Source organism: Apium graveolens, chromosome 6 (genome assembly GCF_009905375.1).
Source record: "Apium graveolens cultivar Ventura chromosome 6, ASM990537v1, whole genome shotgun sequence".
Taxonomy (NCBI): domain Eukaryota; kingdom Viridiplantae; phylum Streptophyta; class Magnoliopsida; order Apiales; family Apiaceae; genus Apium; species Apium graveolens.
Window position 1 is genome coordinate 76255948 of NC_133652.1, and position 15765 is coordinate 76271712.

Sequence of the window (15765 nt, forward strand, 5' to 3'; positions counted from 1 at the left end):
CCCATGAAGGGCTGATACCCATTAGGGTCCGATACTCGAGAAGGGAGTCGCGAATAGACCATTATAACTTCCACGAAAACTCGAGCAGTATTCACGGAAGTTGGGGGGCAAATTATATGGATGGAAAATACATCCTAAAGACACATTAAATATCGCATTAATTACATCCGGGCTTCTTGTCTAAAAGTCCAATACAGACCTGTATGGTCCGAACTCATAGCAGACTCAAGACGACCCATGTAGACGAGGCCCACTAGCTGAGGTCGTCAAGGTCCACGAACACAAGCTGTTCACGGACTAGGCCCAGTACGGCTGTAAGAGCAGAGATATGTGTTCTAAACAGACTCAAAGTCCTACACAAAAGATTCTGGAACTCCTTCCTCAATAGGACTCCTAATCACCATCTAAGGTGGAGACTTGTCCACCAAGCCTCCCAACAGAAGTCTAACCCTAGACTCACCTCTATATAAAGGGCTCTACCCCTCAACCTAGAACTACGTTTTTGGCTTGATTCTCTACAACACACAGATACGTAGGCATCTTGTCAGGATCGATAGTCCCGAACACAAGAGCAACCATTAAAGTTCGAAACTCACCAACCCTAGCATTAAATACTAAAGTACTCGGGTTTTTATTCCACAACACTAACTTTCCCGTTTTACAAATCGAAATAAAACGCATGTAATATTTATACATAAATATAATCTAAATATGTTTCTTATTTTAAATGATAAAAATTAATATTTTTTTTTATAAATATTTTTATTTTTTTTAAATGATCTACTTTAACCCTATAAATAAATAATATTTAATTCTTACTTTTTATTAAGATAATTGGTGCTTGTATTATAACTAAAATATTTTTAGTATTATTTTATCATTTAAGAATGTGTAATTATAATTTATTTTCTTAATTGATTATTTATTGTGTTTGTTATACAGATTATTAAGTATTATAATGGAATATTAGAATAGATAAAAAATATAGTATATAATATATTTTATTAAATTTGTATTTCAATTTTAAATTGTAATAATTTTATTATTATTATTATTATTATTATTATTATATTTCTTCCTCGTTTTTATGTTTTATATGATTGATGCACTCTAAATTTTTTAAAAGATAATCTGAAGGAGTTTGTATCTTGCAATATTTGCACAATATATCATACTTTTTCGGTTCTAATAATAATTTTGAAAAAAAATACTTTACATTTTTTTGTGATAGTACTTTTAAATTTATTTTATTAATTTATTTTTAATTTGAATTATAATAATTTTTTAATGATTATTATTCTATTTCTTCTTAGTTTTATTTTTTTATAAAATTCATGAAATCTAAATTTTTCAAAAGATAATCTGCAATTTTCCCCTTTCACAAAATGAAACAAAATGCATGTAAATTTATACCTAAATATAAATTTGATGTTTTTCTTATTTTATATGATAAAAAATTAAAATGATTTCTTCAAAAAAAAATTAATCAAACTCACCCATTCCAATTATTTTAAAAAAATGATCGACTTTAAATTGATTAACAAATAATTTGTTAATTCTTATTTTGATCTATTTTTATTAAGATAATTGTTACTTGTATTATATTTAATATTTTTAATATTATTTTATATTATTTAAGAATATGTAATAATAGTTTAATTTCTTAATTAATTATCTATCGTGTTTGGTATACACACTATTAACTATTAAAATGGAATATTAGAATAAATGAAATAAATATAATATATAATATATTTTATTAGATTTGCATTCAATTTAAAATTTTAATAATTTTATTATTATTATTATATTTTTTCCTCGTTTTTATGTTTTATAGAATTGATGATATACTCTAAATTTTTTAAAAGAAACAAAATACATATAATATTTATACCTAAATATAATATAAATGTGTTTCTTATATTATAAGATAAAAAAGAAATTATCTATTCAAATATATGTTAAATCAAATTTGCACATTTTAATTTTTTGTAAAAAATGATATTATTTAACTCGATTAACAAATTATTTCTTAAGTATTACTTATATTTATTTTTATCAAAATAATTGTTACTTGTATTACACACACATATATATGTTTATAATATAATAGTTTTATTATTATTTTATGTAATTTAAGAATATATATTTATAGTTCAATATCTTAATTACTTATGAATTGTGTTTGTTATACAAAGTATTAACTATTATAATAGTATAATAGAATAAATAAAATAAATATATTATACCTACACTTTAACCCGTTGCAATGCATAGGCTCATTTATAAAATTTATATGTAAAAAATTTTCTTGAAATTTTATTTTTTTTAAAAAAAAAATAATGTTTGTTAATTTAGCATTATGATTTAATAATTTAATTTTAATACTAATAATACATATATAAATTATAATTACATATTTAGATGTTAACCCATAATAATAATAATAATAATAATAATAATAATAATAATAATAATAATAATAATTTGTAACGATGTTATATATTTAAGTATTAGTTTTTTTTATTATTTTAACTTGTATCCCATTTATTAGACATCTATTTGTTATTAGTAATTTAAAATTAACAAATATTAAATTTTTATTATTTTTACTCAATATAGTGTTCTGGACATGATAATTTTTATTTTTTCTAAATAAATTATTTTTTAAACTTATTTACAAATAGACTATTTCATTTATGACTTGTACGAAAATAATAATTTGAATATATCTAAATATATACTTTTTATATGATTTTGTTAGATATTTTGATTTGTGATTAATATTTTAATATAAATATTAAGAATATATGTGTTCTAAAATTTATAATATAAGATTTTCATGTCAACCTTCAATATGATATATTTTTCATAACACGTCTTTTTATAGTAAAACTTAATTTCATATTAATACAAACATTGTGCAAAATATATTTCAATATATATATTTTACTTATTTTTAATTTCAATTACGCGCGTATGTATGTAAATAATATAAAAAATTTCTACAGTGTTTTAATATGTAGTATAATTTTTAAATTTATTTAATTTTTGCCTTTATTAATTGTTAATTAATTATTTATTTGTTGTAATATCTGATATATTAATTAATTAATTAATGTAATTTATTTTAATATTTTTTAGGTTTTCTTGTTTATGTATTTTTTTTATTTGTTCATTTGGTTGTGTAGCTTTTTGATATTTGTGTAAGGTTTTTATCTAAAATAATTTCATATTATAAATTATTAGAATGAGTTTTATTTAATAAACTACATTTTTATTATATGAGTTTGTTAGGAAAACTATTTTAAAAGAAATTAAGTACAACCCGCATGTGTGTGAAGTATCGATAGCTAATTTTAATTTTTAAATGACATTACTAACTATGATGACCAAATCTCGTAATATTTTAAGTGCCTTACACTAATTATATATTGAATATAATAATTTCTCTATTTTGTTTTGGTTAATTATACTGCCATCTTTGTTTGAGCAATATTTCTTTTTTTATTAAATCAAGTCTATTATTATTATTATTATTATTATTATTATTATTATTATTATTATTATTATATATGTTGTCACGACAAAGAAAAAAAGTATACGATGATCTAAATAGTACTGTGGTGCCATTTCAACAATAGTATTTTAACCTATTTAATGTGAATGTGAACAAGATTTTGATATAATTTTTTTAAAATTATTTTTTATTAACCAGGCTGTAAATTTGAAGTAAAAAAATGGGAAATTTATAATTTTTTTAAAACTTTTTTACGCATCACTCAAGTGCTCAACAGCTGGTCAGTCATTTAGCAAAAAAAACTAGTAAAAAATAACCTAAGATCACCCGGGGCACTTCAGTCATTTTCCTCTCATCTAAATTTGACTATTCTTCGTTAGACCAGTTTCATCATAAAATCACAAACACTCAACCCACAAAACATTCGTCTCTCATCTTCCAGTTTCACCCCTCACTCTCTTCACCCTCAATCTGCACAGAGCTCAAAACCCTCGCCAATTCTTGAAAATCCATTACAACCCCACCAATAAAGTTTCAATCTTTAGCTCATTTCTCACTCCAAATCTTCCTATACACACACATTCATATATGGGCTGTGTTGTCACCAAGACTTCAAAAGTCAACCCACCAGAGTCAACTCCCACAACTCTACCTGATCTAACTTCATATGAGGCTGCTTGTAGACTTGATCCTGAGCTCCGATCATTTGATTCCGCCGTGCACCATCGCACAACCACCCTACTCAACAGCCTCTCCGGCACCTTTGATGTTCGGTCAGTTTCACTTGATTCTCTTGGTGAAGTCACTAAAAGTTTACTTGAAATGGACCAAGATGTTGTGAGAATTTTATTAGAATGTAAGAAAGATATTTGGAAAAATCAAGAATTGTTTGATTTAGTTGATGAGTATTTTAAAAACAGTGTTGAAACTTTGAATTTTTGTAATGCACTTAATAATTGTTTAAAGCGAGCCCGTGATAGTCAGTTTAATCTTAATGTTGCTATTCGACAATTTGATGAAGAAAAGAGAGATGGGTCTAGGGAATTTTCGCTTACACTGCGAGAATTTGAGAAGTTGAAGTTGGGTGGGGATCCTTTTGGGGATGAGTTTTTTGTGTTGTTTGAGTCGATTTATACTAAACAAATGGCCATGTTGAGTAAGTTGCAGATTGAGAAGGGTAAACTTGATAAGAAGTTGAAGTCGATGAAGAAATGGAGGAAGTTGTCGAATGTTTTGTTTGTGGCTACTTTTACTACTGTTTTGATATGTTCTGTGGTGGCGGTTGCGATTGCTGCTCCTCCGGTGTTGGCTGCATTAGCGGCTGCAGCTGCATTGCCATTGGGGTCGATGGGGAAGTGGGTGAATTCAATTTGGAAGAGGTATGAAAATGAAGTTAAAGAAAAGAAGGGGCTTTTTGGTTCAATGGAGCTCGGGAGTTTTATTGTTATTAAGGATTTGGATAACATTCGGGTGCTTGTTGAGAAATTGGAGATTAAAATGGAGTCATTGTTGCATAATGCTGATTTTGCACTTGGAGAAAGAGAGGCTGTGGAATTGGCTATAGATGAGATCAAGAAAGAGTTGAGTGGGTTTATGCAAACGATTGAGGATTTGAGCCGTTATGCTGATAAGTGTAGCCGAGATGTTGGAATGGCAAGAACCTTGATTTTGCACAAGATGATCAAATACCCAAGTGCCTGACATTCTCTTTTTTTGTATTGCACTCCTTGTTCCTTTCTTTTACTTGCTATAATCATGTTAATAATTTTTAGAGTATACGATAAAGGGTGCACAAGACGACTACATCAGGAGACTTGCAGAAGTCCTATTTAGTCGGGCTTACCCTTATTTTTGATTAAACGTTCTTTTGTAGATTATACAATGTATGATGTAAATAAGGAGATACCTTTGTCCCTTAGATTTGGTATTTCAGTGAAAATGATTACAGAAAATTCTAGTTAATGCAAACCGTGTTTCTAATCTTCTGAGTTCTGACAGAGAGTCCTTAATTTTAGTGGCGAGGCTTTCACATTCATGCAAGAATCAACACACTTGAGGGGTCAGGACTCAAAACCTAGCCCCCTCCTTCCTCTCCTCTCCTCTCCTAGGGTTTGGTTATTTTCAAGTAAATCAAGGGGCTTCCACTGGTTTTCACCGGTGGAAAGCCCCAACCCTTCATTCCCTTTTGTCCTTATTAATTTCCCTTCAATAAAACCCAATTTTTTGGGTGTTTGTGTATCTCTCCTTTTAGAGTGTGTGTTTTGTCTCTCCTTTTCGAGTGCTTTGTTATGTTTTTGTTTAATTATGGTTGGGTTTATTTCGTGTTGAATCGGTTGAGAACGAGTTTATTGATATTCTTGGTGATCTGCAAAGCCTGTGTCGAATCTGGAGCGGTGTTGATTATTGCAAGAGCTCACATTTCACAACCAAAGATTGTTCATTTTTCACGTGTTTACACTTTCGGCATGTCTATAGCTGGTATCCGGCATGTCTATAGCTGGTATCCGACATGTAGATAGCTGAGGTGTTTTCGGCATGTCTTATAGCCGGTGTCCGGCAAGTAGATAGCTGTGGTGTCGTTTCTCCAATCTCAGTGATTGGTGTTTTTGAACATTGTGCTAACAATGGTTTTTATGTGATATGGTCAATTGCGATGTTGCTATTTTCAGAGATGTTGGTACAATTTGGATTGCTCGGGATGTCTTTGATTTCGTTTTTAATTTCAAGAATTTTTAAATTCTATGTGTTAAACGATCAGGAAACAAATCATCTAATTATTTTTAGTATGATATTTGTTTTACCACCTGGTTGTATCGACAGTTGAGGGTTTGTCCCGATTGTATTATATTGAAGTTAATGAAAGTTTTCTGCATTTGTTAAAAAAAAAAGGGTCAGGACTCAGGAGTAGTTTGGTTCGCCCCATTCTTGAATAAGCTATGGATTTTAATCATTCCAAAGTCCCCCTGAGATCCATTCCTCGAACCTCCAATACCTAAGTAGGGAAGTGGGTATGAATGAGGGGTATGGGTATTAACTTTTATTTCACTATTTTAATTTTTCATACCCCAAGATAAATGTTTAGTACTAAAAGAAATCTATAAACCTAAAAAATATTAAAATAATAATAAAATTAATATATTTAATTAAATTAAAATTATTGATTTGACATATTTTAAATTAAAAATATTTATTACAACACTCAACTAAACACACGATATTACGATATTAGATATGATATATGATCTTCATACCACTCTAACCTGATTCCTGATTTTAATACCACATCTTGACCAAACGAAAAGGCCTAGTCACCTTAAAGTTCTAGATTGCTAGGGTAAACTAAGCATGTTTTTCCAATTTTGAGCATCAAAATTTAAAGTTTATGTACTAGGTATGTGAGACTGTGTTGGGCTGCAAGCTAGGCAATTAACATACTAAAACGAGATCTACCAATTTAATCATATCCAACCAGATTTACCAATTTAATCATATCTGTCTTCGAAATCTACTTCAATGATAGAACACGAGTATCATCTAGTCAAAATTTAAGGTATTGATAGAACTATATTTTCTTCATTAAGTTTTTTATATGAATTTGAAAGATTCTAATTGCAACTGATATGGCAAAGGGGCTCAACTGTCTCCATTATTTTGTTAATTCTCTCATCACAACAAGGATATAAGGAGCAGAAATATTCTTGTCAGTAATATTAGCAAAAACATCAACTTCAGTTTAAGCAAGATCAGTGGATGAGATAACTATCAAAACAAAAAGATCAGCAGATGAGAACAGGAAGCAATTTATCTTGGCACAAGCACCACACACAACACATGGTCGGAAGACAAGGTTATATGGCCCGTCAGTATTAGAGAACAGGTTGATCTCATCAAAGCTTGGAGTTGAACACAACGCTTGCCATAATACAGTGGTCAGCCTATACGCAAATGCAAAACTTGAAAATCTTTGGATGGAATAGCAGAACATAATGACCTACAACTGGACTGATGGCTCAAAAAGATTGATCTGGTTCTATCCAAGGTCTTTCATCCATCTCAGAAGTTGATTAAGAAGTGAGAGGCTGAAGACTATCTCTATCATACTTGGCCTACCTAAAGATTTCTCTGACATGCAAACTGCTGCTAAGTTTGCCAATAATAGAGCTCCACCTACAGGGTAAAACCTTTCTAAGCTAATTCTCATCCACGTTGCTAGGGTCTCCTTCATTTTTTCCAGTTTCCAGAACTCTTGTTTCCTTCCATACAATCTCACCTTCTTCACTTAACGACCTACGAACAAGGATTGATCTGGTTCTATCCAAGATCTTTCATTATCACATAATGACTATGGAGGAACTATCTAGGCTTATGTAAGCCTGTGGTGGGCTCGTGGAATACCCAGGTTGTTGCACTTGGGCCAGTATACTTTTAGCTTAATTTAGAGTCGGAATCAGGATGCGGTCCGATTTTTAAAAAAACTCAGAATTTGACTCAGGTTGTCACATCATCAATTTTAACCAAATGAATGTCCAACTACATATTTCAACAATCACACAGTAAGAATGCCTAATCAACTCTAGTTTATATATGTTATACTCCATGTACGTAAATCAAATGCTTGACCAAATCTTTATTTTCAAATTGTGAATATAATCTTCTCAATAACCTTTCATAAAATATGTATAAGAATTGAGAACTAGACTTGACTAGAATACAGGGATGATGGAGGGTTTTTACAAAATCTATAATTCAACACTAGTGGACAACACTGACTGGTAACATGACAACATACTTCAAAAGCTACAACTAAAAATACAACATTTATGCAAAACATTGCAGATGCTCCATGACTAATAAGAATGAACCGCAGTTAATTTAGTGGCTATCAAGTACATCAAGACATATCGGCAGATACCTTTCCTCTGCAAAATTTATTTCTTAGAGTATGCTCCAAGTGTTGGAAGATCAACAATAACATGCCTGCAAAGAACAGAACTAGCATCAATCATATCACTCAACTAGTGGTAGTAGCCAAAGTATTAGCAAAGATAAGTCTTTCATCATGAATTTATTGTACCGGGGAGTATGGTGATGAGAGTGTGAGACAATAATTGAGTACCTTGATTTTCTCTCTGCTGCAATGATCCTCTCACCAAAAGGGTGCCTGGTATTTGCTGAAAGACCTGTAAAACAATGATATATAAAGTGAGATATATGTTTTCCAAGTGGGAGATCACTTCAATAAAGTATCATAGCTTTTGAATATTACCGAGATGCGAAAATGCAAGTCATCTAATAGAGAGTTCGAACCATCTGAGACATTTGATGCTTTATCCTCATGTTGATGACTTGAAGTTTTAACAGTATCTAGTGTCCCATTGTTTAAAATCATATCACAGTGATACTTTGAGGCTCGAATCTATTTTCATGACACCAAAATCCAGTTAATGGATAATATTTTTAATCAAATATTAAACTGCAAGTAGATTATTTAAACATACATTAATCTGGAATGATGCAACATCTGATTTACAGAATGCACCAACACTGCTGAAAAAAGACTCCGCTGATTGCAAAATGTCAATCGCACTGTACTGACGTTGAATACCCTGACAAGATTCGATGTTTAATCCCTGATGTCATAATTCCAATAAAACAAAACACAGAAATAACACATTATACATATTCTGCATCATATAATTTCCCTATACGAATGCCTGCAAAGTAGATATTGTATGACTCCTTTTCTAGTAAATAACTAGAACCTGGGTCAAGTATCCCCATTCATAGGTCCGAGATCTACATCAATGGTGCATATGTGAAAGACCGACTCACGAAAATTAGTCTACAGGTGCAAAGGTTGACAAAATGCATTTGCCAAAGTCACCCTAAATCTCAATATATGAAGTGTTCTTAGTACCATATATAGGGAGTAGCATACACCATGAAGGTGCCCAACCATTAATTAAACAATATCAACAAACTAGAACAAGCATACGGTTTATGAATAATATATTCATACCTCAAGCATGAAGGAAAGGTCACTATTGACTACACGAGACTTTGCTATATTTCTGGAGGGAGGCACAAAAGACCAAGCAAGACCCCAGCGGCAAGTTTGGCCTTGGACAAATTCAGTAGTCTTAACTATAGTTACTCCAACTTCCCGAAGCTTTGATGTTAAAGTTTTAAGGTTTGTTTTCCTTCCAACCATTGAAGTATACCACCTATATAAGATGTGGTCATAAACATAATGTATCTTAGATAGGATAATAATGACTTAAGTAATTGTATACACAACTCAACCAGAATATATATAATATAAAAGAAAGTATATTACCGAAAAGACTTATTTAATTGAACACTATCTTTGATTATGCGACTGATGAAAGCTTGTTCACCACCGGGACAGACCATCTCTGCCGGTGTCCCACCGCAAGAAGTTTTAGGATTTAAACCGCCTTCTTCAAGTGTCTCAAAAAATGGAGGATTGCACATACAAAAATCAAAAATTTCCCCATCCTTGACAACACCGAGTAACACAGGCAATTTGTGGTAACTTTCAATTCCACCCGAATGAAATTCATCCGGATCATTCTGAATCTCTGTGTTGCTTTCGACTTTCCTAATCTCAATCAGTTTTGAAACATGCGGATTGTTCTGCACATTGGTTTGTGCCCACTCCAGTGCTACATCTGTCACATCTGTAACCATATTTAGCAAAATCCTTTAAGTCTCTGTTCAAGATGTACCACATTCAATCATGAAAAACTTCCAAGACAAAACAATACCTGATCCGACAAAGCTCCAACCAAGAAGAGAAGCACCGAGAAGGGGGTATATACAATTAGCCCCAGTTCCAATATCAAAACCCTTTACAACATCAGCATTAGCACGTGTATTAGTAATTATGTCGGATGACAAAAGATCTTCAATCCAATGAATGTAATTCGATCTGTTGGGAACTGTGGGACAAAGCTGCCCATCAGGAATCCACCTAGGCAAATTTATTCAGCTAAAATATCAACCAGACGCATTAACTACTTGTTTATTTGACATGTGATGATCTTGCATAATTACTAAGAATAGCTATAACTACTGCAAACAAGAACGTTCGCTATCGAAAAATCGAGCTCAGTACAATTATACAACCAATTTATCAAATCACAAAATAAATACCAATTGATTCCATGATCATGGAGGAGGAGAAGCCGGGTGAGTTCTCGGGTGGCGTTGAAGTCGGTCCAATCGATTCTGGGGCGGCCATCACGAGAGTAGAAGACATAGGAGTTGAAAGAAGGGTAGAGTGAAGCTAAGAGTTTGAAGTCGGGCGGGTTATCTGAGTATTTGTTTCTTGGGTGGATGCTCCGCTCTGCACCTCTCTTTCTCTTGTTTTTGCCTCCCATTTTCTTTTAATTTCAACCCCCAATTCCAAACGTTGCCAAGATAAACGATAACAAGAGTGGGACAAAGATTTAGGGGTGTATTCATTTCAGATTTTAAAGGATGGTTAATAATCTATGAATTTTAAAAGATTTTCGTTGATTTCAATTCTTCGTGTATTTTGATGGAATTGATCCAAAATCTTGTAGAGTCTTACAGATTTTGTGGAGTTTTTTAGAAATCCATCAAAATCTTATGTATTTTGAAGAGATTTCAAGATATTAAAAATGTACTAGCAAATCCATCAAAATCCATGACTTTTTTAAATAAAAGAAAATTCATGGTTGAATACCATCAGATTTTGATGGATTTTTTAAAATCCAAATTGAATACCACCAAATTTTGATTGACTTTTTAAAATCTAAATTGAATACACTCAGATTTTAAAAGACTTTTTCCAATTCTTGTTGAATACCTTCAGATTTTAAAGGATTATTTAAAATCCAAATTGAATACCCTATGATTTCTAAAATCCATAAAAATCCTTCAAAATCCCAATTGAATACACCTCCCTTAGTTTGGATCGGAAGTATCAAGGCCCAGTTACGTGTTTTAACAACTAGGTTCTTTTTTCTTTCTTTTCTTTTTCAACTAGTCATCCTTTTTTTTCCCGACAGAATTTTAACCGGTCATCTTGAATTAATAATTTTCATATACGAATATGGTTATAGAAATCAGTCGGGCTCATTTATATACCAATGTTATGATTATACCAAGTTATCGTTTCACTGGTTCTAGTACCGACAAGTCAACTTTTCGTTAGAGATACCAGAGATATCGACAAGTTAAAATACATATAGATATCTCAGAGATATCGATAAGTGTTAGGAGTTGTCTCACATCATTTGTGGGGGGAAGTTTGTTAGAATATAAGCAGCCAGATAACTCCAATTAGCATGAGGCCTTTTGGGAGGTGCCCAAAAAATAAATCCGTGAGGGCTCGGCCCAAAGCGGACAATATCATACTAATGTGGAGTTAGGTCTGCTTAGCAAGCCCAACAATAAGTACATTTATAGAGAAATCAGAGACCTCGACAAGCCAAATACACTTATAGAGAACTCAGATATCTCGATAAGTCATTATACTTATCGAGATGTCACTTCTCTATAGAACAAACTGGAGATCTCGACATGAAGCTCAAATACAGTAATGTAGACAAGTTAAAGATTCAAGATTATTAATCAACAAATGATCTATTCACTTAGATTGAAAAGTCTATAAAAGCAGTTTGTAGAGTGTAAGATCAAGGGCCAAGATTAACTAATAAAGGATGGTCACAGACCTACAAGATTTACAAAGATTTACTGAGCCAAAAATAGAAAAAATTAGAGATAGCTTAGAAAAGGGTTTAGTACATCTTATTGCATGCTGTGTAAACCAGTGTTTTACTAATCTATAAAGTAAACACTAGTTCTTTGTTTTTAAAGGTAACAAAACAGATCTAAATTTTCTTGTACTCTCTCAAGAAAGAAGCTAAGTTCTTATATTATTAAGAACACAAATTTGTAACAAGACAAACTTAATTAATACAAATTAAGTGAGTTTTGAAATATTGTGTTTATCGTGCTTGTTGTTTTCATTATGCTAACATAATATCTTTACAAATTGTAAACTGCTTTGTTCACCATATCCAAACAAGTTTGAAAAAGGCTAAAAATCAAGAAAACACATTCATCCCCTCTATGTTGCACTTAATATCTAACAAGTGGTTTCATAGTAAAATTTGAAAGAAAACAGATAAAGATCTTGGAAGTATGAGTGCACACAAGTTAAATAACATCAAGATACCAGCCTTTGAAAGAGCCAACTACACACTATGGAAAAAGAAGATGATGATATTTATAAGGATGACCAATCCATTATATATCCAGATTCTCAAGAATGGCCTTTTCACTCCCATGGAAAGGGTTGGGGAATCTACAGATGGAGACATGGTCATTCCAGCTCATTATGCTCCTAAAGACCCCTCAAAATACACTGAAACTGAAAATGAGAAAGTCTCTCTAGATAGTGGTTTATAATTAATTTTGATAAAGTCACTTGACAACATGATGTACAACAATATTGTCAACTGTGACACAGCCAAACAAATATGGGAGAAAATAGAGATTCTGTGTGAGGGAACATAGGAAGTTAGGTCAAATCAAAGGAGGATACTGGTGTCTCAGTATGAGGATTTTATGGTAAAGCATAAAGAAGGAATTACTGAAATTTTTGAAAGGTTTAACAAATTGATAAATGACTTGCAACTTCATGACAAGTATTATGAAGCTGAGGAGGTGAACCTAAAGTTCTTGCTATCTTTTCCTGACCACCTTGAACAGAAGATATCAGCCATAAGAGAAGGAAGGGACTTGAGCCGAATGACATTGGAGGTGCTGTATGGAATCTTGAAGACATATGAACTTGAAATGTTACAAAGAAAGTCATTAAGGTCAAACCAAGGACATGTAGTTGATGGATCCAGTGCATTGGTTGTAAATGAGAGTGAAGCAAGTGAAGATGAGAAAGATGCACAAACTCCGGTCATTCAAGATGTGGAGCAAAATAACAAAGGACCCCAAAAAAAGTTATTTTGGAGCTAGAGGAAGATGAGTACTATACCTAATTTGGTAATTCCGGACATTTTCCGTGTTTTGACTTTTTCGATCCGGATTACGGTTTGACCCGTGCGCGACCCATCGCAATATTTTCGATACACTAACCCTTTTCGATAACATTATCTTCGTACAAATCGTTTTATAAAAGTCCAATTTTGATAATTATCCAAAAAAGGATAATGCATATCCAAAACATGATAGTGTTTATCCAAAACAGGATAATGTTTATCCAAAACGTTATTCGATCAGATCATTTTATAGTTACTTAGCGGCTAAGCAACGTATTTATCAATCCAACACGATCCAGGACGTACTAATATTCCGTAAATATAAATAGCCCTTCTCTTATTTCATTTCACTCATATAATCATAATCAGACTACAAAAACCAGTAAAACCCAGAGAAAACCCTAATAAAATACCGTGTTCTTGAAAATCAATCGTACAAACAGAGGTGTTATCAAACTCCGATTCGGGTGTGCAATATATCAAAACGAAGCTCTCGAAAACCTCTTTCTTAATCCACCATCTATTTTGTTGCAGAAATCAAGGTATTTTTTTATTGAATTGTTTTATTTCGAATTTATTAAAGATTAAATTATGAAAATTTGTTATTGATGTTGTTCATATGATTTGATGATTCCATCGTGTAGATAATATTTTTTTGGTCAATTTGGTATATTATATGTCAAAAATAGAGTTCAATAACATAGAGAAAATGATGTTTAATTCTGAAAATTGAAATTAGGGTTTATGTGTTTGAATGTTCTTAATTGAAATTTGGGTATTTCTGTATTAGGGGTTATTAGATGAAATTGTTGTTACCAGTTTGTAGATCATTGAAAAATAAATCGAATGATGTAAGTTTGGAAAACAGAGGATAACCGGATCGAGCTCGTCGGAGTTGCGAAACTCGCTGGAATCAGAAAAGTTCCAGTCTATTTTCTAGTCGACTGGAACGATGTTTGGGGATTTCAAAGCCGCGATGAGATTCATCGCCATAAGAGCAACTGATATGCACTTTCTGGCACGGTTCTGGGTAGTTGCAGCCGGCCGGCGGTGTCACTGCTGGTGACTCGCCGGAGAAGATGGCAAAAGTGTCGTTTGCCCCCTGTTATACAAAACTCATATTTTGGTCCCTGTAGTTTAAAAGTTTATAAAAATTAAGATTTCTATTTCTGAAATTTACAAAAATCATATTCTGTTATCAAAATTTATAAAAATTGTATTTTCTGATTATTTGATTTTCATAAAATGGTTTTAATTTATTATTTATTTTCTGAAATTATTTTTAATTTAAAAATAAATCCTAATTATTTACTTAATTAATATTAGTTGATAATTAATTATTTAATTAGTCAATAAATTAAAATATTAATTGATTAATTAATTTAATTAGTTATTAATTAATTTTAATTGATTATTTAATTAGATTTAATTATTTATTTTGATTTAAAAATCCTGAAAAATATTTTCGAGCTTTAAAATATTATTTAAAATTATTTTCAAGGCTCGATAATTATTATAAAATTATTTTAAAGTCAGATTCGGGTGTTCAAACCCTATTATTTAATTATAAAATGATTCGGAGTCCCGTTTTAATTCCAAAAAATGTCCAAAAATCGTATTAAATACCTGAAAAATTATTTTGACCCCGAATCTTCTTTGAAAAATTATTTTGATCTAGTATCTTACGTGTTATGTGCTATCTGATTGATGTGTTATATGCATATGTGATTATTGTTTGATGGTTTGTAATATCTGGGATATATCGTGTAATTATTTTTGCTAATAAATAAATATTATGCATGTTCAGTATTTATTCTGTGAATTATGTGTTAAGTGGTATATGTGTTTGGATGTTTAAAGTTGATATAATTTGAGTATTTTAATTTTTATATGTCCAAAATAAAATATAAATAATTGTCATATCTTCCGATTTATTTTTATGTTGATTTGTGATTTTATAGGAAATTTATGGATTTAATAAATTCTTTTTCCGAGTATCTATAAACTATTTTATATAATCGGGAACCAGCCGAGTTCACCCGTTTTTACGTTTTTATAACCCGAAACTCTTCCGAGAACTCCTTCCTAACCTAATTGCAATATTACAAGCATTTTCCATGTTTTGACTTTTTCGATCCGGCGTACGGTTTGTCCTGTGCGGGTCCCGCTATAATATTTTCGATACAAAATTCGTTT

General features: G+C 31.4%; 2 protein-coding genes across 3 annotated transcripts; one reads left to right on the forward strand and one right to left on the reverse strand.

Annotated features, from left to right (window-relative positions):
* The first annotated feature begins 3927 nt into the window (after window positions 1-3927).
* LOC141668373 (UPF0496 protein At4g34320-like) lies at window positions 3928-5482 on the forward strand. Its single transcript, XM_074475241.1, has one exon. The coding sequence runs from the start codon at window positions 4109-4111 to the stop codon at window positions 5219-5221; it is 1113 nt and encodes a 370-aa protein (XP_074331342.1). The 5' UTR covers window positions 3928-4108; the 3' UTR covers window positions 5222-5482.
* A 2641-nt stretch (window positions 5483-8123) lies between these two features.
* On the reverse strand, window positions 8124-10957 carry LOC141668408 (uncharacterized). 2 transcript variants are annotated; one of them, XM_074475291.1, is made up of 8 exons: window positions 10697-10957; window positions 10309-10514; window positions 9858-10221; window positions 9540-9744; window positions 9019-9126; window positions 8787-8936; window positions 8637-8700; window positions 8124-8497 (listed from the first exon to the last, which is right to left on the reverse strand). In XM_074475291.1, exons 1-8 carry the CDS (start codon window positions 10921-10923, stop codon window positions 8412-8414), a joined length of 1410 nt encoding a protein of 469 aa, XP_074331392.1. In that variant the 5' UTR covers window positions 10924-10957; the 3' UTR covers window positions 8124-8411. The 2 variants fall into 2 exon arrangements, with proteins under 2 accessions (XP_074331392.1, XP_074331393.1); XM_074475292.1 differs by having other exon boundaries at window positions 10309-10482; window positions 10697-10829.
* Between the last annotated feature and the right edge of the window lie 4808 nt (window positions 10958-15765).

Bases quoted from the DNA above. Each gene is read 5' to 3' on its own strand.
- LOC141668373 (XM_074475241.1), top strand. From the start codon at position 4,109: ATGGGCTGTGTTGTCACCAAGACTTCAAAAGTCAACCCACCAGAGTCA.
- LOC141668408 (XM_074475291.1), bottom strand. From the start codon at position 10,923: ATGGGAGGCAAAAACAAGAGAAAGAGAGGTGCAGAGCGGAGCATCCAC. The intron at 10,222-10,308 runs GTATTGTTTTGT...ATATGGTTACAG, and splicing joins TTGGAGCTTTGTCGGATCAG to ATGTGACAGATGTAGCACTG. The intron at 8,937-9,018 runs GTATGTTTAAAT...TCATGAAAATAG, and splicing joins TTGCATCATTCCAGATTAAT to ATTCGAGCCTCAAAGTATCA.